The 26,023-nt window shown below is 36.9% G+C and overlaps 1 protein-coding gene across 1 annotated transcript in view; it reads right to left on the reverse strand.

Annotated features, from left to right (window-relative positions):
* The window catches only part of HELZ (helicase with zinc finger), a 77,694-nt gene that overhangs the window by 19,541 nt on the left and 32,130 nt on the right, over positions 1-26,023 (reverse strand). Inside the window, exons 12-20 of the mRNA XM_009894775.1 lie at positions 24,841-24,971; positions 22,230-22,409; positions 21,594-21,695; positions 14,207-14,385; positions 12,475-12,593; positions 10,548-10,693; positions 7,901-8,048; positions 4,861-5,044; positions 3,695-3,923 (exon numbers count right to left, since the gene is read on the reverse strand). Coding sequence (XP_009893077.1) covers positions 3,695-3,923; positions 4,861-5,044; positions 7,901-8,048; positions 10,548-10,693; positions 12,475-12,593; positions 14,207-14,385; positions 21,594-21,695; positions 22,230-22,409; positions 24,841-24,971 — 1,418 coding nt within the window. The remainder of the gene's footprint in view (positions 1-3,694; positions 3,924-4,860; positions 5,045-7,900; positions 8,049-10,547; positions 10,694-12,474; positions 12,594-14,206; positions 14,386-21,593; positions 21,696-22,229; positions 22,410-24,840; positions 24,972-26,023) is intronic.

A 26,023-nucleotide genomic window follows, 5' to 3' on the forward strand; every position in this document is an offset into this window, starting at 1 on the left:
AGATACACCCTCAAAACTACCCTTGTGAAACACTTTAGAGTCACGTGAAGATTAACATGTCAGGAGTATCAAGAGGGCTTTTGAGATCCTCTGGCGGAAAACAAATAAACCCATAAATTTTATTGCATTGTCAGGTATTTCTAACATATAGAAGAAATTTCAAGGCAGAAAGACAACCATCAGATGACACATGACCTTCCCTGTGAAAATTCTGTGTCCAACTTTTTGGAGGGTGGAGGGGTTATTCAAACCTGTAATAAAAGAACATTCCTACCTGTCTTCCGCTTTCTCATGACATGTCTTCTTTCTATTGCTTAAAAAAAGTCTTAACATTTTTTACATCCACAGCAGGATCTATATAAAAATGTCACTCTTACGATAATTTTATTTACTTTTTTTTAACCTCAAAGAAACTTGGGGGCGTCAAGTTACTTAAGCTTAAAAGACAGTTAAACAAGATCTGAAGAGGTCACTTTAAAAAAAAACACCTGATTGAGCTGTTCTCTTTCAAAAAAAAAATCAAGAGTAACGAAAGTATTGAAAAAGAGGATTAAAAAGACAATGATCTTAAAGGCGTGCTTGACTACAACTCACTCTAGTTCACCCTTCCATAACACGGTCTGGCCTATAAGCAAGCACTATTATTTCAGTGTTGTCTTCCCAAAACCTGTAAAATGAGAGATTGCTGCACACTAATTTTAACAGCAGGATCACATTTTGCTGAGTGGAAAAGAAGAAATGTCTTTCTTGCAAGAATACTGTAATGTTACTGATGTATTTAAAAATTCAAAATAGTTTTTCCTAAAAGCCCATCTTCTGTTGTGATTTTATACAGGCAAGAAATGCTCTTTTAAAATTCAGGATGCAAGATGCCCTTTTTCTGCATGTCGCTGTAAGGCAAATATGTCTTGCAAGGTTTTAAGTGAGGATTAAAAACCAAAATGAAATACTTCACTGGGGTGCTTTAATGATGGAACTCCCTCTGATTAATCAATTCAGTCACCAAACCTACTGCCAAGTACCACAAATCCACTGAGACCCATCCAGTTTTGCTTAAAATGCCCCAAGCACTCTCTCTACACATGGAATACTTGTACTGGGGTGTAAGAACAGAGAATAAAATACTGCTGTCTCTGTCTTACAGTGTGCTCTGCAGTTTAAAGGGAGTGTCTGCCAAAACAGCCCTGTCTTGTCCGATCGTAACACACAGAAATGTAATGATTACCCTGGGCATACTTCACAAAGCTCTCTACAACTATCATTACAGAGTCTTGACTCATTTTGACAGGTATTAGAATATTTATAAAATTCAAGTACTCTCTAAACTTTTTTGAGGTCTGTTTTTTCCTAACGAAATGTCACTTCTTTCAGACTTCTGTACTCCTGTTGTACTAAAAAAGAACCATCTTTCTAGCAGCATGCCTGAACCCCTCCAGCACTATTTTCAAACAGTGAATGTTCAATTATTCAGTGAAACAAGACAATGGTGTATTAAAGAGAAAGCTTGAGATACATCTTAATAAAGCTCCAGTGCTCCTTGTTTTTTAATTATCTTTTTGTTTTATAATTTTGAACAGCTATACATATATAGACAGCTGCTGGTCTGAAACACAAACTGAATCCCAAACTGCCAAGACTGTAATTTAGGTACCAGGCTGATAGCCTATACTTTTATTTTTAGTAAGTTTCTTGCATGCCCTATTTCAGATATTTTGAAGGAGCCATACTTGGAAAAACTGCAGAGCCCCCACATTTGAAAAGTGGGTCCCCTTTGGGTATCTACTTTAAAACTTCATCACTCAACCTCTGGAATTTTTACATGAACCTATCTTCCCCACCGGGATTTAGAGACAGTAAGAGATATGGTCATTCTCCAACAAAACCTGTATTTACACAGATGGTTAGAGAACCAGTAAAGGCCCTAGGTGCTAGCTAGACTAACTGGGGAGTAACTAACTCTGACTTAGGTAACACTGCACATCCTGAACTCCATAGTAGGGAAGAGAAGCAAAATTTATCAACTAAGAGTAATTTCTGAACAAGCGGTAAGAGAAATCTCGGTCAGCACAGCATGGCAACCTCTACAGCTAAGTCATGTATCTCTGCAGCGTAAGCTGATGAGCTAGAGACTGCACCAGCAGGCTGTAACAGACACTCATCAGTTGGGGATCGAGGGCTCGGGAGGCACAGAGCTCCTTCTCATCCGTTAGCTACGTAAACCAGATCATGTTTAAAAAAAACAAGCAGGTAATGGGAAACGTGAAATAAAACCACAACCATTATTTCTCTTTTGAGAAGATGTTATTAGCAGTTCAGAGCAGATCACTGTATTAATGTATGGATACTCTTGACCTGTCCCCAGCAGATAAGTGGTTAAATTCAGGTTACATTTCATAAACACAGTAAACAAAGCTTAGGTTTGCTTTTGGGTTTTTCAATTCTGATCTTTGAAAACCACATCCATTTTCAACACAGCAGAATAATACTGCTCAGGAAAGTAGAATACAATGTAGATATAACAACTGACTAATACATATTTTTAGCTGTATTATAATAATGTAGTCAGTGCAGTGTTTCCTCTCTTCGAGAAAGAAGCCTCAGGGTTTATCTCTGATCACCTCAACATTTCAGCTCTTCCACGGAAAAAGAAACCTTTGAAGAACAAGAACTTGGTGTCCTTAACATCAGTGTTTACATCTCTCAGCATTTTTTACATTTCTTCGTTTAGGTCTATAAAAAGTAAATTCACTCAAATCTTAACAAGTTTTTCCTAGTGTCATGAAGACACATAAAACATAAAAACATAAATAATGGTTTCAAGTCTTCTACTTTTATATAACCACCATAATATTCAACTTCAAAATACATTACATCACAATCTTTAACTCCAAATTATATACTACGTTTATTTATATATAAAATTGTAACAGGTATATCCCCCAAAAAACCCACTAGAAAATTAAATGAAGCATCATCAATTGTTACTGTCAAGTAAAAATAAGAGCAACTATAAATTCATTCAAAGACAGTTTCACAATGACCAGTTAGTGGGTATCTCATGCTTTTTCTCTGTATTTTGGTGACACTGTGACTCTGGATAAGAAGGTAAAACCAGAACAAAACAAAAACAACAACAACAAAAAAAGCCGGACTTGTCCACTCGTAGAGGACTTTAAAATGCTCTGTCTCTTACATCAGGTTTTCTTCACTATCATTGAATAAAAATATAAAATAGTCCCTTCTCCTCCCTGTCAGCAAGACTTACTATTGAGGGGACAGAGTGGCCCTTGCACAACCGCACGCTTCCCGCTCCAGAGGAGACTTGGTAGCCGGGATGGCAGGAATTGCCGGAGCAGAGCGGCACTGCCCGGGCGATGCGGGGCTGCCACTGCCCGCTCCGCCGGAGGGCTGAGTTCAGCAGCAGACTGTGGAGCAGCTGAAATCACGCCTGCAGACTCAAGCCTCTGCGAGAGCTGGGAACACAACTAATGCTTTACCATCTTTATGGTATTTCTATGGATATAAACGTGAAGAATTTCAATTTAATTATACACTTATTTTAAGGGTTTAAATATATTGTGTCTTATTTGGGACCTAAAAGAACATACATCATTTTACTCAATCCATCAGTCACAGATAAACACATTTTCTAGTACCCTCAGCCCTGATTAACTGAGGGACACGTATAAAGTACCTGCATCTTCCAATGGAACATAAAGCAATAGGATCTCCCACCACAGCTACCAAGGATTGTGCTCTTGTAATGGCAGTGTTGAGAAGTTTGTAATTAGACAGAAAACCATAATCCAAGTCTTCTGTTGAATCCTCCAGTAACTGCTCTTTCCTTTTAATCGGTGTTTGCTTATGTTTGCATGTATGCCGTGTTCGTACTGTGCTGAGAAACAAAACTCTAAACTGTTTTCCTAAAATGAAACAAAAAACAAGTGTCTGAGATAACGGCAGCTATTTCTGCTAGTAACACAGTCAGACCATTGCACTTGCCAGCCAGATTCCACACCTAGATATTCCGAAGAACTGATAGCTACCCTTCACAATGAAGAGCTTTATGCAAGAATAATAAGATATAAAAATTTTAAGAGATGCACTATAAATAGCATATGCTATTACAAGAATATTTCCTCTTTACAAAACTTATTTTTCATCTTTATATTAATCATTACAGAACTTTTTGAAATGCCAATTATCTTTACAGTCTTGCCAATAACAAACCTCGGATTTATTTATTCTACCTTAAAAAAGTTCTGGACGTTCTTGTTTCATATTGAAAAACTTCTCAAATATACGAATATCTACCATAAAAAACCAGAACACACCACTCACTGTCACGCAGTTACTTTATTATTTTCCTTTGTTTATTACTGACTAAAAGTGCAACCTAGCAACAGGCTATGCCTACACAAAATTCCTGTTATCAATGTGATCCCCAGAACAAATATCTAAATTTACGGACCCCATTTTACAGTCAGTAAATCAGTAAAACTTTTTGAGGCTAAAGGCTCATCACCTTTTTATTTGGAACTCTGTTTTTCCCCTTGCAATAGAAATCAATCAGGTTTCATGTTTTTCACTCAATCAATTTATTTTTTGTATGCCTGAACTTAATTTTGAAAAAAGGTAAATTTCACAACCATGAGTCTATTGCTTTGGTATTCAATGTTGGAATAACATCTGATCAGCATACTTGCCAGTTTCATTTTGATACATTGGGGTTTATGGGCTATATCACAGCTCTCCTTTTGTTCTGATCGTTTTAAAATTATTTTAGTAAGTCTTACTTACTTCACCAGTCACATTTCTTACTTCCTTAGTATATCTTTGAGACATATAAGTATTACTTACCCTGAACATTTAGCACTCTCTCTACACTGACATCAGACAGTCTTTTTTTCCGAAGTTCAGCCCGAATTCTGAACACTTGATCAGCGTAAGGTGTTACGACACCTATACTGCCATCATCCAATTTGCCCCAGGCAACAGGCCATTTTCTTCTTAATTCTTCAACACGCTCTACTACTTCAAACACCTTAAAAGAAAGTCAGAATCCTTAAGTATGCTCCACTGAAGAACATTCTTTGGTATGGAAAGAGAATTTGAATTTTAAAGCTCTAAAACATTTATATGTCACAGCATTACATAGCCTTACCGAACAAGCAATACTACTGTATTCTATACTATTACTCTAAAATATCATGTATTAAACCAGTGTATTTACTATACAGTACCTTTTTTTAATCTTGAAATAAAATTTTGCCCACAAAAATGTCACTTTTAAAGTACAAGCTGGGAAATTATATCAATAACCTTAATTTTCATGCTTACGTTCTTACAAAAATGTCAACTGGAGTTGGACGTTTCTTATCATACTTTAACTAAATTCCATAACTAAATATACCGCCTAAATAGGGATTATTTTATTTCTATTCTAAATTTTATACATGCCATATTAGAGTTTGATAACTCCAGAGAGAGAGTATGTGTACCAGAGCACAATCACTTTCCGTTCCAAAGGATACCATCAAGACTTTCAGATTAGTCATCAACTGCTAGTTCAGCTCTATGAAATACTACCCGAGTGTGCTACCTGAACAGAGTAATGATTAATAAAAATTGAAAATCTCCTCCTGTGAGGAGACAGGCTCAAAAGTAACCTCCTGCCAAGAAGGGCCAGGCGTAGCTGCTTCTGTTTCAACACACTGAACAGCGATACTGCACTGCAGAAGGCATTTCTGAATAACTTTATGGAAGGTTTGTGGGTTTGTTTGGGTTTTTTTTAACATTTACATTCAATGTGTCATTTTCAAAGTATCATTATGTCATTCAATAAATATTTATCCAGCTATTTAAAGCATGATAATTGATGCAGTTTTCCTATAGCATCACAAATCCAAGCACAGCCTCTTAATGGAAGCTCAAGTATTCTTAACTTTCTCCTCTTCCGCATTCATCCAGTTATCTTTGGCTGTGGGAAGGGAGCGTTAAAAATAAATTTAATGCTCTTAACTTTTATATTATCTCTTCTTCAAATTGGTAAGTGAGAATTCTAGTGACTTTTATGGACATTTCAGGAACATGAAAAGTGATATAAATTACTATGGCTATATGCACAATAGTATAAAGCATAGTAGTTCCTAACTGCTAAAAATCTGTTGTTTCATGCTGACTTCTTGGCTTCTAAGCATTATATGGCACACATTCTCATTTAAGCATATATTTTTAAAAAATGAATCTAAACTGGAACAGTTTATTGAAAAACTCAGGGATTAAAAAAAAATCAGGAGGAAACTAGTAAAGCAAAAAAAATCTGTTAATGCTTAAAAAGTCACAAATAGTTTAATTTTTATAATTTCAGAGGGCAGTGAAAATATGTGGCTGATTTTGAGCAAGTCCCGAATATAACTTCTTGCAACATAAATTCTTGTATTTAAAAGCTAATTTTACAGACAAAGCTTATTAGAATAAACTTTGATATCTAGAAAAACTGTAGCACAAATGTACTGATCTTTTGCAGGTATTTTGGCAAGCTTTTATGAAAGCATATAGCTTCTGGATATGTAGTTAGAATTAACACCATATAGGGAAATTTTAGAATTGAGACCAAAAAGAGAAAGTGTATTTTCCTGATTAATACTTAATGCAGGAACCAATGAACCAAAAGATGCCCCAGTGCAAACATCCATCAAGGGTCACACAGAAGAAATCTCCCTCCTCATCTGAATTTCAGTTTTTCATGTTGGTGTTTAAGCAGCTGTTGTCCTTCATTTCTGCCTGTAGCTATTAATGACTCACAATTTTCAGACAGTTGCTTGGCCACTGAAGATATTTTTAGGTTTTTTACAATTTTTTTTTAAATGGCAAAGCAATCCAAGTAGATTAATGGAAGTAGTCAGGTGCCTTTGGTTTTTTTTCAGTAGTGTGTCCAGAAGTCATCGGAGTTTCTTATTTAAGTAGATATTCTAATACATCAAAGAATGCATAAGAAGTGCAGCACAACAACAAAAAGGTTGAAAATTGCACATCAGATGAACTGCACCATGATCAACAAGGTGAAACGCAGACAGCTCTGCAGTGCTTCATAACAAACACTGCTGCTAAACAGCAACCTAACTGTGTTTAAATTCCTCATAAGCTTAATAAAATCAGTGATATTTCTTTGGTTTTCTTTAAATGTCAACGACACCTCTTAAGACATCTTTTTGGTGGGGAAAAAAAGGAGTTGGGTCAACTCCTCCCTAACTTGAGGTGACTGGAAAAAGGCATCTTCCACTATGCAACGTATTACCGAGCCAGGGGGAGGGTGGGAGGGTGTTGGGTTTTTGTTGGGTTTTGTGCTTTTTTTAACTCAAAGGCAAGCATGAGAATGGCAGTAATTTTTAAAGAATACAAATAAATCTATGTGAAACAAACATATTGAGAGTGAGTTCTCACCAACAAAAATTTCACCTGCACATGATCAGTTAGACACTGATACTAAACATATTAAAGCAAATATGAAATGTTACTCCAGAGGACTCTTATCTGAGTGGGAACATTTCTACAACAAAGAAATCTTAAGTTTTACTTCAAATTGCAGTTACTCTCAGTTGCTAGGATACATCCATCAGAATGTCACAAAAACTATCAGGAAAGACATCCTGAAGAACGAGCCTGAGAGAACTATATGCAGCTTGCAATTGCAACAACAACCAAAAAAATTAGATAAATTAGTGGAAATGTTTACTACAATTGCAATGTTCACTACTTCATGTTTAGCAAACTCCACGTTCCCCCCTGATAGTAGAGGACAATTTATGTCTTCCACCCACACTGAGCATAAACCAATAAATTGCGTGCGGGGGAGCTTTAAGAAAAAAAATCAAGAATAAAGCCAAAGAAGAGTTACCTCTGCATTATTGTAAAAAGCTGTACTGTTTTTTTCTTGCACATCTTCTCCACGTGCTGTGAAGAAAGTCAAAGGGTAGAAATCTTTGTGTGCTGGCTGCTTTCCACTTGCCATCAATTTGCCTTCATAGAAAAGTTCAGATGTATAACTGTAACAAGGCAAAACAGAATAAAATGCGGAGTCTACATATGAGCTCACTGATAAATATGCAAATCTCACTGATAAAATATGCAATCACAAAATACTTTATAAGAAAAACAGAAACACTGATTACTATTCTGTATCTTCTAGTGATTTCTCTGAACTGATTATTTCCATACTACAGATGGAGCAGAAGGCACTAAAATTACCCTTTTCCAACACTTTTTCTACAAAGGCAGTATTTTCTTCTAATCTAAAGCTCAACAAAGTTACTAACGTTCTCACAAGTGTTTCACTCAGAAGTTCTGGTGGCTTGAAACTGAGCAAAAAAGCTTGCTGTCTGGACAACGAGCCCGCTTACATCAGTTAAGAGTTGTTGAACTTGGAAGACAAATTTACTAAAGATTTCATGCGTACGGAGCACAATGCAGGCCAAGTATTCAGCTTTCAAGGAAACTTTCCCTCTGTGACTTCTACTCCAGCCCATGCTGCTAGCCATCAGAAACACAAGCAGAACGTGCTTCCTCTGCTGGCAGCAGGCATTGCAGAAGCTGGCTGACTGAAAAAGAAATGAGGCAAGAACTACCTTCATGGTGAAAAGTAGGAGGGAAGAAGGCAAACTGAATGGAACGAGACAAAAAGCCAGCAAGAAGAGACTGCAGATTACTATCGGCAGTACCGTAAGTACTGTATACTATTGCGTGCACAGTAGAGCTGAAGTAATGTACTGGCTTTCATTAATTAGTGAAGTGGTATAATCTAACTTCGAATGCTCAGCCTCCAACCTTAACGTTCTTCGGATACAGCTCTGTGGATGCACTAACATGAATATAGCCTGACATGAAGACACCAGAAACGGGACCACGCAGTCAATGGGCCCACCGAGTGCTTCCAGGCTTCCAATTATTATAGCTTAAGATGTAAACAACTGGTCATGGAAAAGCTATAGAAACTAGTCTGCTACCAAATCATCACCAACCAACTGCAGCCCACTGCTGACCAGAACTGGCTTACACGGGACAACCCTGAAGAATACACAACTCTTCTGTGGGTTGAGTTGCAGCAGTCCACTGCTGCCAACGAGCAAAACTAACAATTTCTTCTGCTAATTAGTTCTTAGTAATGAGTTCTCATTAAACAATAAAACAACCTTTCTACAAGGACTGTTTTTTCCAAGTACAGCTCCAAAGTCAGGCTGAACTAACGGCTTGTTCTTTCCTTAATTTCTTTTGGTCTCTACTTCAGTTCAGTAGGTATGATTAATGAGCCCACCACAAACCATCTTCCCACACTTACTTCTGTATTAAGTGCCATGGTCCCATTTGTCAGGGGAAATTCCACATTATAAAAAGACGTAGACTTGAGACAATCTCCTAAACGGACCACCGTCAGAGCATTCAGCAGGTTTCACTCCACAGAGCAATACTTTCTAGTGGAATCAGGCAGACTGGACTTTCACTAGGCAGCCCGTTAGCCCCAGTGGTATTTCTGCAATCCTTACCTCGGTGTTCAACACAGCGCATCTTTCTAGGAACTCACTGTCTGAACTCCAACTGCCGAAGTGAATTTTCATGATCTTTCTGAGGCAAATTTCATAGAAGTGATCTCTAACCAAAAGCTGAAATGATCCCTTCCTTTTCAGATTCTCTCTCATTTTGAACTTACAATTTCAAGAAACGTGTAAGAAATTTAGCACCACTCAGTCGGTTATTACAAAGTCCACATAATGAAGACAGACCAAGCTGTGTAACAAAATATGTTACATTCCCACTTTTGATTCCCTGGAGCACTTAAATATTTCTGCTTTTGCTTTGAACACAGTGATAACCTAATTAGTACGACTGGATACCAACATAATATTCCTCGGTACATATCTGAGCCAGGATTTAAACTTTAGCATTTTTCCCCATGATTGCACTTATTCTTTCTAGCACAGCTCATGGATGAGCTCATTACACTAGCAGCCATTCGTTTATCACAGCATAAAAATGCAAACCCACTGATTAATGTGTCTTGAAAGAAGTAATACAAAAAGACAACAGGAAAGAAACATGCCCAGAAGAAAATAGGTCAAATTTTGTTCATAGTTGTATATCCACACATTCCTTACATTGCACATTGCTTACCATTCCAAGAGAATCCACCCCAGTAATTCTAAAATTCTGAAACAGTTCAAAGAAACACAGACACTATATAATATACTGCACAACAGTTAAAAAGGGAAAGTTAGCTCTTCTTTGGCTTAGGTGCAAGTCTGGCAGTGAAAGCATCCCCACCTGAAAAAGGGGTCTGTAGTGCAACTGCCTAACTGAACCCCTGGTGTCTGTTCTAGCAGACCAAATTTCAAGCTAGTGACAAAGAATTACTCTACTAACTTTGAAACAACTATGATTTCATTATAGAAACACATAATGCTTCTCTCTCCATTCAGTTGTGCTTGACTCAGAGTTATTTTGCTCACTCACACCAAAGAAAAGCATGATACAGTGAAAAAGTTCACACCTACTTGATGATAGCTTCATGGGAGCGATAGTTCTCACACAGCAAGATCCTGCATGGAAATTCTGCAGGGTAGTGCTCATAGAGCCGATCAAGCAATGAAACATGAAGGTTTCTTTCCCTGGCAAATTCACTGTAGACAAAAGGACTGAGCTGTAATAGACACACACACACAAAGAAAACGTAACTAAATACGTGGACTTGGAATTTCATGCTCCCAACATATGTATTTTGCATCAAAACAAAAATAAAACCTTCCTTTTACCGTACATTCATAGTCGGAAGACATATACCATGGCTATTCCATAGAAATGCCCATTCCTACTGTAAAAGGGACAAAAGACCAACATGCTCTTAAAGGAACAATAAAACATTCAGTAACTATGTAAAGAGGAGAGAAGAACCCTTACATCTATGGTTTTTCTTTGTGGCTTGCACAGGTGAGTAACTCAAAGCAGAGCGCTGTTTGACCAGAAAAAAAAACAAACCACCAAACCTGTGTTTTGAATGACATTACACAATTACTCCGACAAGCACTTTACTGTTAGGTTACTACCACAAATAATACACATCAGAAAATATAGACATTTGTAACACAATGTTAAATATAAAGTATTTTGAAAAACTAAAGCCCAAACAGCCCAGTTACTATTACACTAAATTACTACTGGGCTTGTTTAACAAATAAAAACATCATCTATTACTGCAGGAAAAACAGAAAGAGAGATAATGAAAAAAGATTTTTAAAATAAAATTTTAAAATGTAGAAATTAAGCCAATCTCTTTTGTCATTTAGAATACATATGATTCAGATTCTGAGTTTGAGCGCCACTTCAGATAAGTATCAGTTTTAGAAATTTAAATCCCGGATACCTCACAGAGTACCTTCTGTAAGAACCTGAGCTATAGAACAGCTCTTTACGTACCTAGCCTGAGACACAGAGGCCAAGTCAAGACTCCAGCCACCCAGCTGGGGTGATGCGATCTAGCCTGAAGTGGCAAGAACTCCAACCTCTTTAAAACAACTTTCGAGTTTTGTATTTAAAAAGCACTTCCCAGTCCTTGGGATTACTGTGATCATGACTTGAAATGATCTAGTAGAAATGATTAAATCACAGGTGGCAACACTACTTTAAGTTTATTACTATACCAAAGCAAACATCCACTCTATTGCTATTGTGAAATGTCAAGAGAATGAAAGGCAAATCTCTAAAAACAAATCAATCTGGCCTAAATCAACACAGCAAGTAAGGTTGACTTTTCCAAGCATGCTTTCTCGTGACATGTGACATATGTAATCAGCATTTTTGAACTCTCCTCCACTCTTTAAACCATGCAATTCCTCAGCGCATCGCAGTAACATAAAGGCACTGGTTAGTTTCAGTTTTCTGTTTCTCATTTGTTCAAATTCTTTTCAGATTATGATACTTCCAATTAAAAAAAGTTGTCTAAATCATAACACTCATTCTCCCTATTCTTCAATTCTTTCAGAAATCAACAGGGAACACCACTCATAAAACGTAGGAGAGACTTCCGCCCTGACTGTAATAATAATTATACCCAAGCTTATGCAAATAAAATCCCTTGAATTTTCCTTGGCTTCCCCATCTATGATATGACTGGTAAAATGTATGCATCTCCCTCTTTAAAATGAAATTTTACTTGCATATAGTTCAGTGGTTGACCAGTCCAAGTCTGTTCTGTAACAGATTTCCTATGTAACCTTGGACAACTCACACGCTTTGCCCCTCAATTCCCTTACTGTAAACTAAAGACAACAGCACATTCTCACTTGGCAGAAATACTGGGAGTTTACGTTAGAGATTATGAGGTATTCACATACCACAGAAGTTTGGAGCAGATAAATACCTTAAATATATAAATGCAAATATTGTATATACGCACTTTACATTCAAAAACTCTACAGCTCTTACCTGCATATGGTCTCCAGCCAAGACAATTCTTGTGTTTTTATTAGCTAATGCTAGAGGCATAATAGTTTCGCACTCCATAGCCTGCGCAGCTTCATCTAACAGAATGTGTGTAAAAAAACCTGTAAAACAGAGGTATCGGCAAATAAATGAAACCTGAAATATGATAAAATAAACAATTATAACAATAGAAGAAATTGTACTAAAAGTTCTGTATTCTGATAGTGATCCAAATTAGGAAAAAATCAGTATGGCTTATACAAATTAATTTCTAGCAACTACTAGAAACCACACAAACAATTTTCAAACCCATCAGATGACCAACAGTGGTCAACTGATTGCCAGTGACGTTAGCAGTAGCCACAGATCTGCCTCTGCTGCTATATGTGAAGTTAAACAAGTGTTTTATCCGAGCTCTCCTTATACCAAGAGGAAACATCTCTTGGCAGACATCCCTCAGTAGATCTCTCAAATCTGAAAATCTTATCATCACCATGAGGCTTGAAGAGCTTTGGACAATGGCAACGAAAAGGACTTCCTCGTGTACTTGAGTCCTATTAACTATTTCATACACTAAGTTTCCCATTAAAATTGCACACATACCTGAGCACTTTGCTGGTTATGGGCTTTAAGGAATGTCAGGGGGGAAAAAAGGAGCAGAAAGTGAAGGAAAACTTCAATTCAATCTTATGATAATATTGGACCAAAAGGTTTGTTGGGGGGCAGGGGGGAATCTACGCACCGGATAGCAAGCACTTGAAAAAAAACTGGGCCACAGTAGGCTTATATTTTATGAAATGTAAATTCAGGATAGGTATAGAAGCTTTTTATACACAGATGTATATTAAGGTTTAAAACAAAGTATTAGAGGACTTAGTGTACCATCCAATTAAGATTATATACATAAAAATGTAGCAATTTTCTTTGGAAAACATGAATTTCATACAGCTGCACACACCTTACTATGGCACGACTGTATGCAGCCCATTGCCAAACACACAGCAGTTACTTCCATCTAAAGTCCTGAAAGACTAAAGGCCCTAAAGACCTGAAAATATTTACCTTGAATTCCATATTGGTTTTCTCTATTGCAACAAATGCCTAAATGTAGCCATAAAAAATTAACCGTTACAACTTCAGTGAAGAAATTCCACATTCTCAAAAAAGCAGATGGATTTCATTTGGAGATCAAGGAAACAGTAAACCCTGAGCAGCCTCTGCCTCCAAGAAATCAGTCTAATATATTTCAGTTTAGAAAACAACCCGTGAAGTATGATGTTAACATAGCATGGGTTTGTACGTGTGGGAGTTGTTTGCAAAGCTAAACAATTCACAAAACAAGAGAAAAAGCTCTCCGTATGTATTTATGCTTACATGCTCCACTGAGTAATGACCGTAATGAGCATAATATTCAAAGTCAGTATCTCAAACAGAATTTTCCCTCTTGGATCTCAGAAACATCAGATCATAGATAGTACTGCTTCTTTATTATTTTTTGTTTTAATAAGGAAAAAAAAAACAGAATAAGCAAAAGGTTACTTTGAATGCCAACAGTTTATAGCTTTGTAATAAACCTTTATTCATTAAAAAAAAAAAAAGAGAAAAAAGAGAAGACCATTTTAAGATTATTATTGTTTATTTTTTAACAGTTCAAAGAATCGAGTAAAGACCTGACACTGGTAAGAGGAAGATAATTCTCAAAGTATGGACACTTCTGGTTTAGGAATTATCTTACCTGGTTCAAGATCCAGTTGACACAGATACTGTGATGTATTTAAAGTAACAACTACTACTCGTTGCTTAAGAATGTCTTCTTTCTGTGGCATCTGAAAGGTGGAATGTGTGCTTGAAATCAAACAGTACTGATGCACAACTGGGTGGACAGTCTTTACCCAGCGATTTCTGAAATATACCCTAAAAAAGAAAAAGGGGGCTTATTTTCTACACAGCTTGAACACAGTGACAGTCTAATATTTCAAATGCTAATATTCTGTTTTCTGATAAATAAAAGTTATCTTCAGAAAGCAAACCATCACAACTGTGCAGAATTACATGCCACAATGCCTTGGATTTACCTTCCACTATCAGCTGCAGTGCAATACTACATACATGAAACAGTTATCAAGGATAATTCACATGTGAAAACGTGTAAATTCTTCGTACATTTAAGTTCTGTGACCCTCACATCAATGTCTATTTCATTTTAAACTATCAGTAAACCCATTTAAAAGAAGTATTTCCTCAGATGAAATATAAATATAGCCCATAGTCTTGGCACTGACAGAGCTGCACATTTCAACTGCAGCCATAGGATCTTTAAAAAAAAGATAATTCAAAAGACATGAATAAAATCCTGTACTTCCTTACACACACACCATATGTCTTCTGAGTTCTAAGAACCAAAGGGGAAGTATATTCATCTTTTTATCATTCAGGGCCATAATTACAATACACTGTATAAAAGAATGAGAAAATAGTGCCAAAAAGGATGAGTAGAGCCTAAAATACCAGGACATTGTCAGCAGAGCACTGGACTTCAAACATCTTTCCATGACACATAAGATAATTTTAATCACCATATCATGAGATCAGTGATGAGTTTTTCTTAAAAAAGGATGAAATGTTACGGCCAGTCTAGCTAAATGGAAGAGGAACAGGGAAGACTACAAGGAGTATGCCCCAGAAAACAGCATATAAATAAATCCACTGAGGCATGTAGAGATATACCCAACCACATCAGCTGAGGATCTGGATAAAGATGTCAAGAGTTGGGGCTCTTCAGCCTGGAGAAGAGAAAGCTCCAGGGAGATCTTATTGCGGCCTTCCAGTACCTAAAGGGGCTACAGGGGAGCTGGGGAGGGACTTTTTACATGGGTGTGGAGTGACAGGACGAGGGGGAATGGCTTCACACTGGAAGAGGACAGGTTTAGATTAAACATTAGGAAGAAGTTTTTCACTTTGAGGGTGGTGAGGCACTGGAACAGGTTGCCCAGAGAGGTTGTTGAGGCCCCATCCCTGGAGGTGTTCAAGGCCAGGCGGGATGTGGCCTTGGGCAACCTGGGCTGGTGGGAGGTGTCCCTGCCCACGGCAGGGGGGTGGAACTTGATGGTTCTTCAAGGTCCTTTCCAACCCAAACCATTCTATGATTCTATGAAAGGGCTTCTGTATGGGGTGCTCCTCAAAAATATAATCTGGATCAAGTACGAACTGTCAATCTACAGTGAACCCTTTCAACTACAGTACAGATATTAAGAATTATATACAGATATTCAGAATTAAAGTTACTTTAATTTATTCCAAAGCAAATTAAGATAAAATTATTTAAACCAATTTCAGTTCTAAATATGGGATTTAATGCTGTTTGGTTTATCTATTCATCACTTATTTTATTCTGATTAATTTCTCATGCGCCCATATTACAAATCCCAAATCATTAATGAAGTATTTGGAAAAGTGTAATTATGCACCTAAGTGCGAAACATGATTGCAGTGGCTGGACTTTGGATATAACGTGTGCGCCCACGTTTGAAAATTACAGCTCAGTTGCATATAATGTGAGAGAAACGGTTATTAGGATTATAATAAATTTGGGTTGTGAAAATGCAATGTCCATTTTGGACAATAAGCACAAAATGAAATGCAGAGGTGCAAACACAGTGCAGTATTCTGAATGGCTTTTTCATTTGACAACACAACCGACCAAAATTGACACTCCGTGAGCAAAGGAAACTCCAGTTAAGACTGGGTCCGGTGCAGGAGCAAATACCACACTCCGGAGTCGTTCTCAGAACAAGAACCTCCTAATGTTATCCCAATATATTTATTTCTTATCAGCCATCAAACTGCTAAGCTTTATTTGATAAACTGTTATTCCATCAAAGCAACAACATGAAGTTGTGGCCCAATAGCCAGAACAAGGTAGCAGGAGCAAGATAACCCCTGCTCTATTTATCCCAGCCATTCAGTCCGCTTTTATGTGATTCAGTTTCTCAGTCTTAACTGAGGGTAATACTTACCTACCGTCTCACAGGAGTACTGTGAGGATTAATGAGTTTATTGTGAGTTTATGTTTGTAAAGCACTTTGAGATTCTTGGATGAAAGGTGCTATTGAAATGCAAAATATTATGGTTATTAGACATTATTATACCATGCACTGTCTTTTATTACGAAAATTCAACTATGTGTGACTCACAGATTGGCTGACAGCATTTCAAACTGCATTGCTGCTTACCCATTAATTTCTTTTATTTTGATGTAAGATCAAAAAGGTATCCCAGAGCTATTATTCACCACTGGCATAAAAACACCTGACAGATGCGACTACTTTGAAAATGTCGTGATAGAAGTAAGCCACACTGAACAAGGCGTTTCTTTCTCAGGTGCAATTTGGGCTAATGAAATCCCCTGTAATTTCATTATTAGGTGGGGGTTTTTTCTCCTTAAAGCTCGAGGAACCCATTACAAAAATGGGTTCTACCAGCTTAACACAAATCATAACATTTCACCCTGCAACATACCCTCAACTTCTGATTAAACAAGCAACTAACCTCTAATCTTAACACCTGCGTAAGCAAAGTACCTGAATGCCAGCGGAGTCGGGCAGTTACTCATTGACACATTCATTCGTACTTGCAACACATTCTATTAGTGTGCAGCTGTAGGTACAAAGATGAGCAAAAACTGCAGCTACAAACCCAAAACCCAGCCATAGCTCACGTGAGAGTGTATTTTCTCACATCCCGTCCCTCACATCAAGACTTTCATTCTGGAGAAATTAAAACCTTGAAGGCTAAGGTTTACCCAAACCGCAGGCAGTGAAACTACCAGCAAATACAAGGAACAACACTGAAATGGAAATCCCAGAAGATTACAGATTAGGGACTCAATCTTCTGCAAACAAAAGCACTGAATATATCCACTGTACTTACTAATGCTGGGTTAACATGCCGAGAATCTGCATTTCGCGTGGAAATTCGTACCACTTTTATTTCTAAATGTGGCATCTGGATAACTACAAAAGCCTTCATTTCTGTGGACCTCTCGCCAATCAGGTAAAGAATGAAACAAACTCACAGCTAACTTATCTATGTTTCCATCAACTTTCCAGTCATTACATCAAAAAAGAAATTTGACCAAATATTTCTATTAAATGTTAGCAAAATTGAGTATTTCCTAATTCCTCGTCTTTTGCTTCCAGTGATAAAGTTCCATCAAAGTATCGATTTGTACAATAGACTATTTGCAAAAGTTGAGAATTTATATCAGTAATTAAGATTCACAACCATTTCATGTTTCAGGCTGGGATTGCTCCCAAATCATTTAAAATACACTTCTAACAGTTAATAAAGGGGGAATCTAGAGTTGGAACCTCTGAGGGAGGCTAAACAGTTTCATTTGCACTCCTCTCCTACAAAAGCAACTCCTCACGACTCCTTACAACAGCGTGAATGGGGACTACATTTAAGTTCTTCAAAACTTCTTTTCCCTGTTCTGAACTGGAAATCACTAACTCCTCCCAGTTCTTGATAAAAAGGCCAGGACTCTCCCTTCAGGCTGTGCTCCACAGAACCCTTCTTGGATAAACACCAATCCCAGCTCCTCAGATTTTGTGCAGTTGTTTCTCACCTGAAATCCCTCAAGCAAAAAGAACACAGAAGCTTAGAAGAAAAAGAATCTAGCAGTCTCATTTCATCCCTCTGTTAACAGACCATGAAAAAAAAATTTAAAAAAATCTAAGTAGTCCCAAGAAGCCTAAAGAAAACTTTAAAAGCACCTGAATTCCCTCTTCCATTTCTTTTGATCCACCTCCAAAGAGAGGATCATTCTTACAAGAAGTACGTTCCTTGGGATGCAGAAAACATGTGAAAGACCTGTCTTAAAAACCTGAAAGTTAACTTTTTTTAATCAATCTTTCTCGGAGGATGGCATGAGATAGAAGCTAGAGTTTCAAGGAAAAAAGTAATTGGCTAAAGAGGCTTTTATTTTACAAACTAACATTTGATAAGATAAATGAATACTGTTTTCAGTATGAGAACTTTACTCCAGGCAATTTGGGAAAACGGGCAACGGTCCTTTAAAATGCGTTGGGTTCTTGGTTTGGGTTTTGGGTTTTTTTTTAACTCAATCTCTGGTTTGCTCCAATTGATGAATTCTTATAGTCTGGGTATCTCCTGAAGCTAGTAGCCACATACTAAAGTTACCTGGTTTCAGGCTACATGCAGTACTTACGCACGTATGTTATGATCAAAATATTTAAAAAATGAACCATACAAAACCAGCGTATGGATACAACTAAATTTGAAATATGCAACTAAAATAATAGTAATAAACAGTAGATACCTTAATCACTGTATGCCCAGAAAAACACAAAAAGACTGCTGCTATCTGCTCCCTAGGTCTTGAGTGGAGTTCTTAGGAGACAGCGATAACACGAAGCATCCAGCTACAGCGCCTACACCTCCTGAAGGCTCCAGCAGTTGATGGAGAGAGACAAGCACATCCACAGAGTAAAAGGGGATAAAAACTCAGAGCCAATTACTACCTCTTATGGCTCTGACTCACCCTCTAAAGGTGCTTGTTACTCCACACTTAAAATCAAGTGTCTTAGCCCCTAACAGAAGCCTTACTCAAAGACTCTTTCCACCTAACTGTAGGTTAGGGTTGGGTTTTTTTCCTTTCAGAAACACTTCTGCATCAATTTACATAAGTATAACAATATGATTTCAATGTCAAATTTCTTCAGTAAGAGTCCAGTTTTGGAGTGTGCCCCTAATACAGCTGAATCATCTAATCAAACCCAAGGGCATTGGTTTTGTTGGGTTTTTTTCCCGGGTACGAATTTGTTTATGGGCATCAGGACTATGAGAATTTGGCTTTCAGGCTTCACTGGTATTTTATTTAGGCACAGAACTTAGACTCAACATAAATTCTCAGTGTTCATTCTGACTTTGCATTTTCCAAAGGGCATAGAAAGCTATTTTGTTAGGAAAAAATATGAATTTATAACATGATATTTAAACAAAAAACCTCAAACTCCAGCCTTCAAACTTTTGTGTTGCACCACTGACAGGATAATTTATTTAGTGTACATCTTGCCCACAGAAATATCTACACAGTTCTCAGAACTCAGTCAGTGTTAAATAATTAAGCCTTCCTACTTTAAAACCAACATAAATATTATGGTGCTCCCCACTAAGCTACAGAAACATTTTTAGCAAGGATACTATACAGCCAACTCATCACTTGTAGAGTAAATAAGGAAAAAAAATCTGAAGCAAACTGTTCAGCCATTTAGAAACACATCAAACTCTGCAAGCAGCACATGCAGCTTTCATAATTAACTGCTTCTACTCCACTTGATCTTTCCTTTAAACTATAGAAAGAGGCTCAGGGCACCCAGTTTAAACTAACAATAATGATTTTAATTTGAAAAGATATCTTGACAACAGTCAATAAGAAAAGTAACAGAGCCATAACTAATTTTATGCTGGGAGTCTCACACAGCCCTAGCTTTCAGTTCAGATAAATTAACCCTTTAACTCTTGCCAGATCAGGTCGACATGCCGTTAGCTTTCAAACAATACATGTTTCTCTATTATATGTAATTTTTTTAATTTGAAAACATACATACTTTGCATCCATAAATATATATATATACATACACAGGGACACACAATTCCAGAGGTGCCTCCATTTTCTAAAACTTTAACTTTTCATAGAGGTATCATGACTATTTGAACAATATCATACAACCTACAGCAGCAGTTTCTAAGGGCTTCATAACAAATACTATGAGAATTATATTTGAACTTTCAGCGGCTTTTACATTATGTGCTGTAATTTTCTTGGCAAATATGTATATATATTTTAAACATAAGAAAAATAGCACTTTTGTTTATGTATGTTTTTCGTAAGTGTTTCTGAGACTGGACTATATAGTTGAATACAGCAGACAAAAGAAGGTAGGAAAAGCCTGGCAACCACAATAAAACTGTATTTAACTTTAACTCTCGCTGTTAAATCACACTTCTGTTTTCCCAAAAGTGTCAATTACACACATTTTTTTCCAACCACAAAAATCAAGACACTATAATGCTTTTCATCACAAAGTGCTTTACAAATCACCTTAAGACAATCTGTGTTAAAATACAACCAGATCAAATGTAACTTTTCAAAAATAAGCTGCCTTCTTTGCCTTGGCCAGATCCTCAGTGTCTGTAAAATGTCACATGGCAACTAAAGCCAGCAAACCTAGGAGAATTTACACCTGTTGTAAATCTAGCCCTTTCGTATAACTCCCTTGGCTCGGCTGACATTGCATAAAATATAAGTCCAGGATGCCTTCTAATAGCTAAAAAGTAAACATACAGAGTCCTTTTTTTAGTAATAAAATAAACTCATATCCTGGCATTCAGAAAATGATGCCCATAATTTAAAAAATATATAATGTATACTGCTAGCTTGGTATACATTGTGATTACTGCACAAAATATTCCACGGAGCAGGTTTCTGCCCATAAATTAATCTTCCTTAACTATTTCTATGCAGGTTTACCCCCCTTTCTCTTAAAGTTTCCACCTCGTCTTCATTTTTTTCCTTTACTGATTTCCCCAGAACACCCACGGTAAGTACATTTAACCACATATACAATGACTTCAAGCTGACTTCTCAGAAGAGGCCAAACTACTTTCACATGATTCTCTAAATACATAGCTCCTATGACATCAAAAATTTTCTTCAAAAAGCCAGGTGGGTAGCCCCCAGTTTCCAGATTAACATTCTAAGTATGAGTCAAAATTTTATGGAATTAAAATACAATTAAAAGTTCATTTCATTTTATCATAGTAGCTTTCAGAGAAGCACATCAAATGTTTGCTCATTAGGAAAGACACATTTATCAATAGAATAATAAAAGCTTAAAAAAGGATGTCTTTATTTTTATTTAACAAACGACCCAAAATTATGTTGACAATGTTTCACATTCCTTTTTGTCTATGTTTTTAAAAGCACTGCTGGTAACGCCAATATGCTTTTATGTTTTATAAGTTCTTTAACCTTTTTTATAGACACCTTTTCTTAAGAATAGTATTTTACAGATACATAATAAGCCTTAAAAAAATACCTGAGAGGTCTTGCCTGGGGATTGCCTGCTTCTACATATGGATGTAAATAATCCTTTATGTAGAGATCAGCAGCACTATTAGAATGGGTGCAAATGAGAATCCTGCTGGAATAAATGGTGCAAATAAAAAAGCAATGAAGAAACAGAAAACAATTCAAAGCAGTAGAATACAAAAAAAAGGAAACAGTGGCCATCTTCCTGCACATTTCTCTTAATGAAACTAGTCACTAACCTACCATAGTTTGCATGATTCAGCCCTTTAACTCAAATTCTTCAGTCATAAAAAGATTTAAAATTCACGCAGTTCTTCAATAATTATTTTGTGATTATTAATCTAGACTAGATTTTACGTAAGGAACAGCTTTTATTATCTAGCATACTGCAAAACTTTCCATGTCGAGCAAATCACAGTCATTCTACACATTGTCAATTTTAGTTAGTTTTGTTATAAATGGAAGATATAGGCTAAGACAATAAAATTACTTTATCATTCAAAACAATGATGGACAGCTTGGGTTTTGTTTCTTTTTAAGCTGGATGGAAACTCTGTATTTCTACCTTTCACCTGAATTTAAGTAAAGAATTACATCTTCTCTGCTAGTCAAGTATTACTCTACATTTAGTGCCCCATCTCACCTAGTATCCTGTTGTTGGAGTATGTGCTTGACTGCCTGAGCCAGAGTGAACGTTTTTCCTGTCCCATAGGGACCGATGATAAGAACAGGAGGCAGTTGTATTGAAAGTGGAGTAGTGATAGCCAGAACAGCCTCTTTCTGCTTAGCATTTAGTCGAGGGTCCAACTGCTCATCCCATTGTCTGTACAAAAGGAGGCAACAGAGGTTAAAAACAGAAGCTATGTCAATCCGCCGCAAGGCAGAAATGAAATGAGGCAAGATTTTAAAAGTTTTAAGGAAATTAAAGAGCCTCTATGCTACTGTATTGATTGTGTCGTTCAGAGGCACACCGCAACCAATCAACAAATCTAGCAAAACAATCACATGCTTTAATCACAATACTTTGAGAATATTCGCGGCAAATCAGTTGGGGGGGGGGGGGGGTGTCCAAAAGGAATCTAACTACTTATCAATTTGCATTATCTCACCTAACAATAATTAAGCTGAATAGTACACAATTTAGGAAAATTATATGCTACACCATCACCTGATAACAAAAGCAAGTAGACGTGATAATTTTCTACTATGCAAAATGTCACAATAGTTATGTTCCTTCCCTGCATTATTTACATTGCCAACTTTAAAAGCCAACAGTTATACAACGCCAGGGCTTGGTAAAAAATATCTATGATGAAATTAAAAGACAATTCAAAAACTAATGGCTACCCATTAACTATAAACTTTTTTTTTTTTTTGAGATCATTAAGGCTCATATCTCTAATGGGAAAGCAGTCTAAAAAAAGGATTTTTGCTGTAACCAGCTAGTGATACCAGCATTAAGAGTAAGATGCTTTCAGAAAATTCCAATGCGCATAAGAGGTTAAAGATTTGTAGACAGAGATTTTAATATTCCCACTGACAGGTTTAAAAGTAGACATGCACAGTAAAAACCACCTGTCACTGCTGCACATATGGCCATACTTTAGAAATGTGATCTGCTTCGGTACAAGCACTATGCTTCTTGCACACTGGGAAAGTTTCTATTTGGTAGTAGTTTGCAACAGGGAGTAAAATCAAGAGGGAATTGCCTGAATTCCTAAATTTAAGACAGCTATGAACAACATGCTAGCAGGAGACCCTAGGAAATACTGAAAAGTAATAGGGACATAAAACAAAAACAGAAGCAAAGCAGAGGGACAGAGAGTTCCGAGTCAGATAGAAGTCCCGAATCTTAAGGTAGGGCAAACCAAGCCACCAGATGGAAAAATACATGCTCATTACACTGACTTAAACTGAACTACAACCGTTATATTTATCCTTTATGTATATAAAAACATAAGAAAATCATACAAATAAATTATATCAACTACAACTGATATGTAAACTTCCGTAAGTATAAATTTCCTGACATAAACCAGAGCAAAGTCCTAGCTTACTTGACTTACCTTCTTTTTATTGAAATCGCTGCTTACTTCCAAACTACTCCTAAACACTATTTCCTTATAAGATTCTCAAAACTTAACTAAGCCATTGAAAAGATTGTCATTGACCTCCATTAGCTTTGTAGTATAACTCTACGCAAACCCCATTCCCTTCTTTCTGCCTTTACTGTCCAAGCTTTGATGAATGCAGCATCCTCACCCAGAACACTGCACCCGCCCTTTTATTGCCTCTGTCCCTCCTACACTTCGCCAAAGACAAACTAAATTTTTTCCAGTAACTTTTGTCTTATATTATCTCACTGTCTCAGGTTTCTGGCCAGATCACTTTCCTTTTAATCCCTGAGCTATCTTCTGATTCGTACCGCATCACAATCACACTCTTAATTCTCACCTTCAGGACACCACACAACTCACGGCACGCTGCACAGGCTATCAGTTCCACATACCTCTCATTTCCCTGGTTTCCAAGTCCAGAAACCTCCTGCCTCTCTTATCCTTCCCTATACAGCAAGAATACTGACCATATTCCCTGAGCAACACAGCCTCACGTTTCCTCTTCCAGACAAACTATTTTCACTGCATCAGCCTTAAGCCTCCTTAAAAGTATGTATATAACATAGGGACTTACGTTTCATAAAGGAAACTGTAAGACATGTATACAAAGAATCTCAGGACTGCTTGCAAGTGCAATGCTGGTCCTTCCAAGAATCACTCCCACATCTTTCTAAGTCAGCCCCCTCAGTCGTATGTCCAAATTTGGGCTCATTACATCAAACTCAAAAGGCACTAATGGATCGCTCCTTGCAAACTGCACGCTTGAGATCCTGCACAGCAAACTCCTTCGAACTGGTATTTACATTCCTACGAAGTATCATACATATTTTCAGTGAAGAACAGCAGAACAGTAAATAACAACAGCAGATTTGTTTTCTACAGCTACAATACAACTGCAATGCCTATAAAACCACAGCTCAACCACAGGGAAAACCAATCAACAGATTCTAGTCCTCAGAGGATCAGTTTTCTTGTTTTATTTAGAACAGTTTCGCTCCCTCCTCTGAACCATCCTCACCATTAATGAAGAGCAAGGCATGTTTCTTGTTCAAGGGCAGATTTCAGCCATCTGTTATGAGAAATTCAGTACTGCATTACCATACAATCTTTGATATTAAAGTGTTTGTATTCTTGTACCTGTTGGGACTCCAGGGTATGGTGGGAGTCATGCTGACATCTGGAAACAAAATACTGTTGTCCTTAATCCTGTCCAAGGCATAATGCATTTCACAGAGGGGTAAGCGATTTAACTGAAACTGAAGTTCAACCTGCAGTACAAAATGAACAAATAAATGAATAGGTGAACCAAAAAATGATTAATTCAGAAAACACTCATTAGGGCTTTGGTGCATATGATACATTTTTATCTTCCTGCAAACTACTGACTCTCAGAAGAAAACAGCAAACATCATTCAATCAAAAGCTTTGCAATAAAATTAACTTGCTCCTTTTTTTTTTTTTTTGAAGCAAAGACAAACACAGCATTTGCTCTAATGTAATTCTGTTGTTTGACTTTTAAGGTTAGATTCCACTGTACTTCCAGATAAAGGGGAAATATTCTTGGAATTATTTTTTAAAATACAAAAAGTACTCACAGAAAAAATTATTGTCCTAAAATATTGTTTTGAAAAATATAAACTTCCACCCCTTATTGTAAGAACAACCTTGAAACAGTGACAGGCGAGAAATTTTTACAGATCATCAAATGATATAAAACAGATGTGTGACCAGCAGAGATAAAACCCAAAACCTATTCATTTCTAGTCATTCTGCAATAATATAACCTGTCTTTTATGTTCAATTATTAGAACTCTCCAAAAGTTAATTTCTAACAATTAGTTGCTTATCAATCCATTGATATTTCTTTTGTTTTCTCAATTACATATGTTTTAATACTAGTAAATGAAAGATAATGCCAACAAAATCCTGGTACAAAGCCAGAGAAAACATGCAGAGCACATTAACATCCCTGATTAAATTCAGAACTGAACAATCAGTAGTGAAATTAGTTTATATATACATATACTAAAAGAGCAAGAGAAAAATACATTCCATACATTTGCACACTGGATAAAAGCAGTTCCTGGGGAAGCCAGTCATAAAACCAGTTCACTCAGATTATCATTTCCACGTATTTAAATTCTCAATTATTAATCTCTCCGAGAACAAATTAATATGATCAGAGCACTGCGCCAAAGGACTGAGTGTGAACGACACAGAAGCCTTTATACAAAATTTGACACAGATTTGCACTAATATAAAACACCCAAAGCTGCTGAAGGACTTCAAGTGACTGACATACATTTTTAAGGTTTTTTCA

Source organism: Charadrius vociferus, unplaced genomic scaffold, assembly GCF_000708025.1.
Source record: "Charadrius vociferus isolate BGI_N301 unplaced genomic scaffold, ASM70802v2 scaffold321, whole genome shotgun sequence".
Taxonomy (NCBI): domain Eukaryota; kingdom Metazoa; phylum Chordata; class Aves; order Charadriiformes; family Charadriidae; genus Charadrius; species Charadrius vociferus.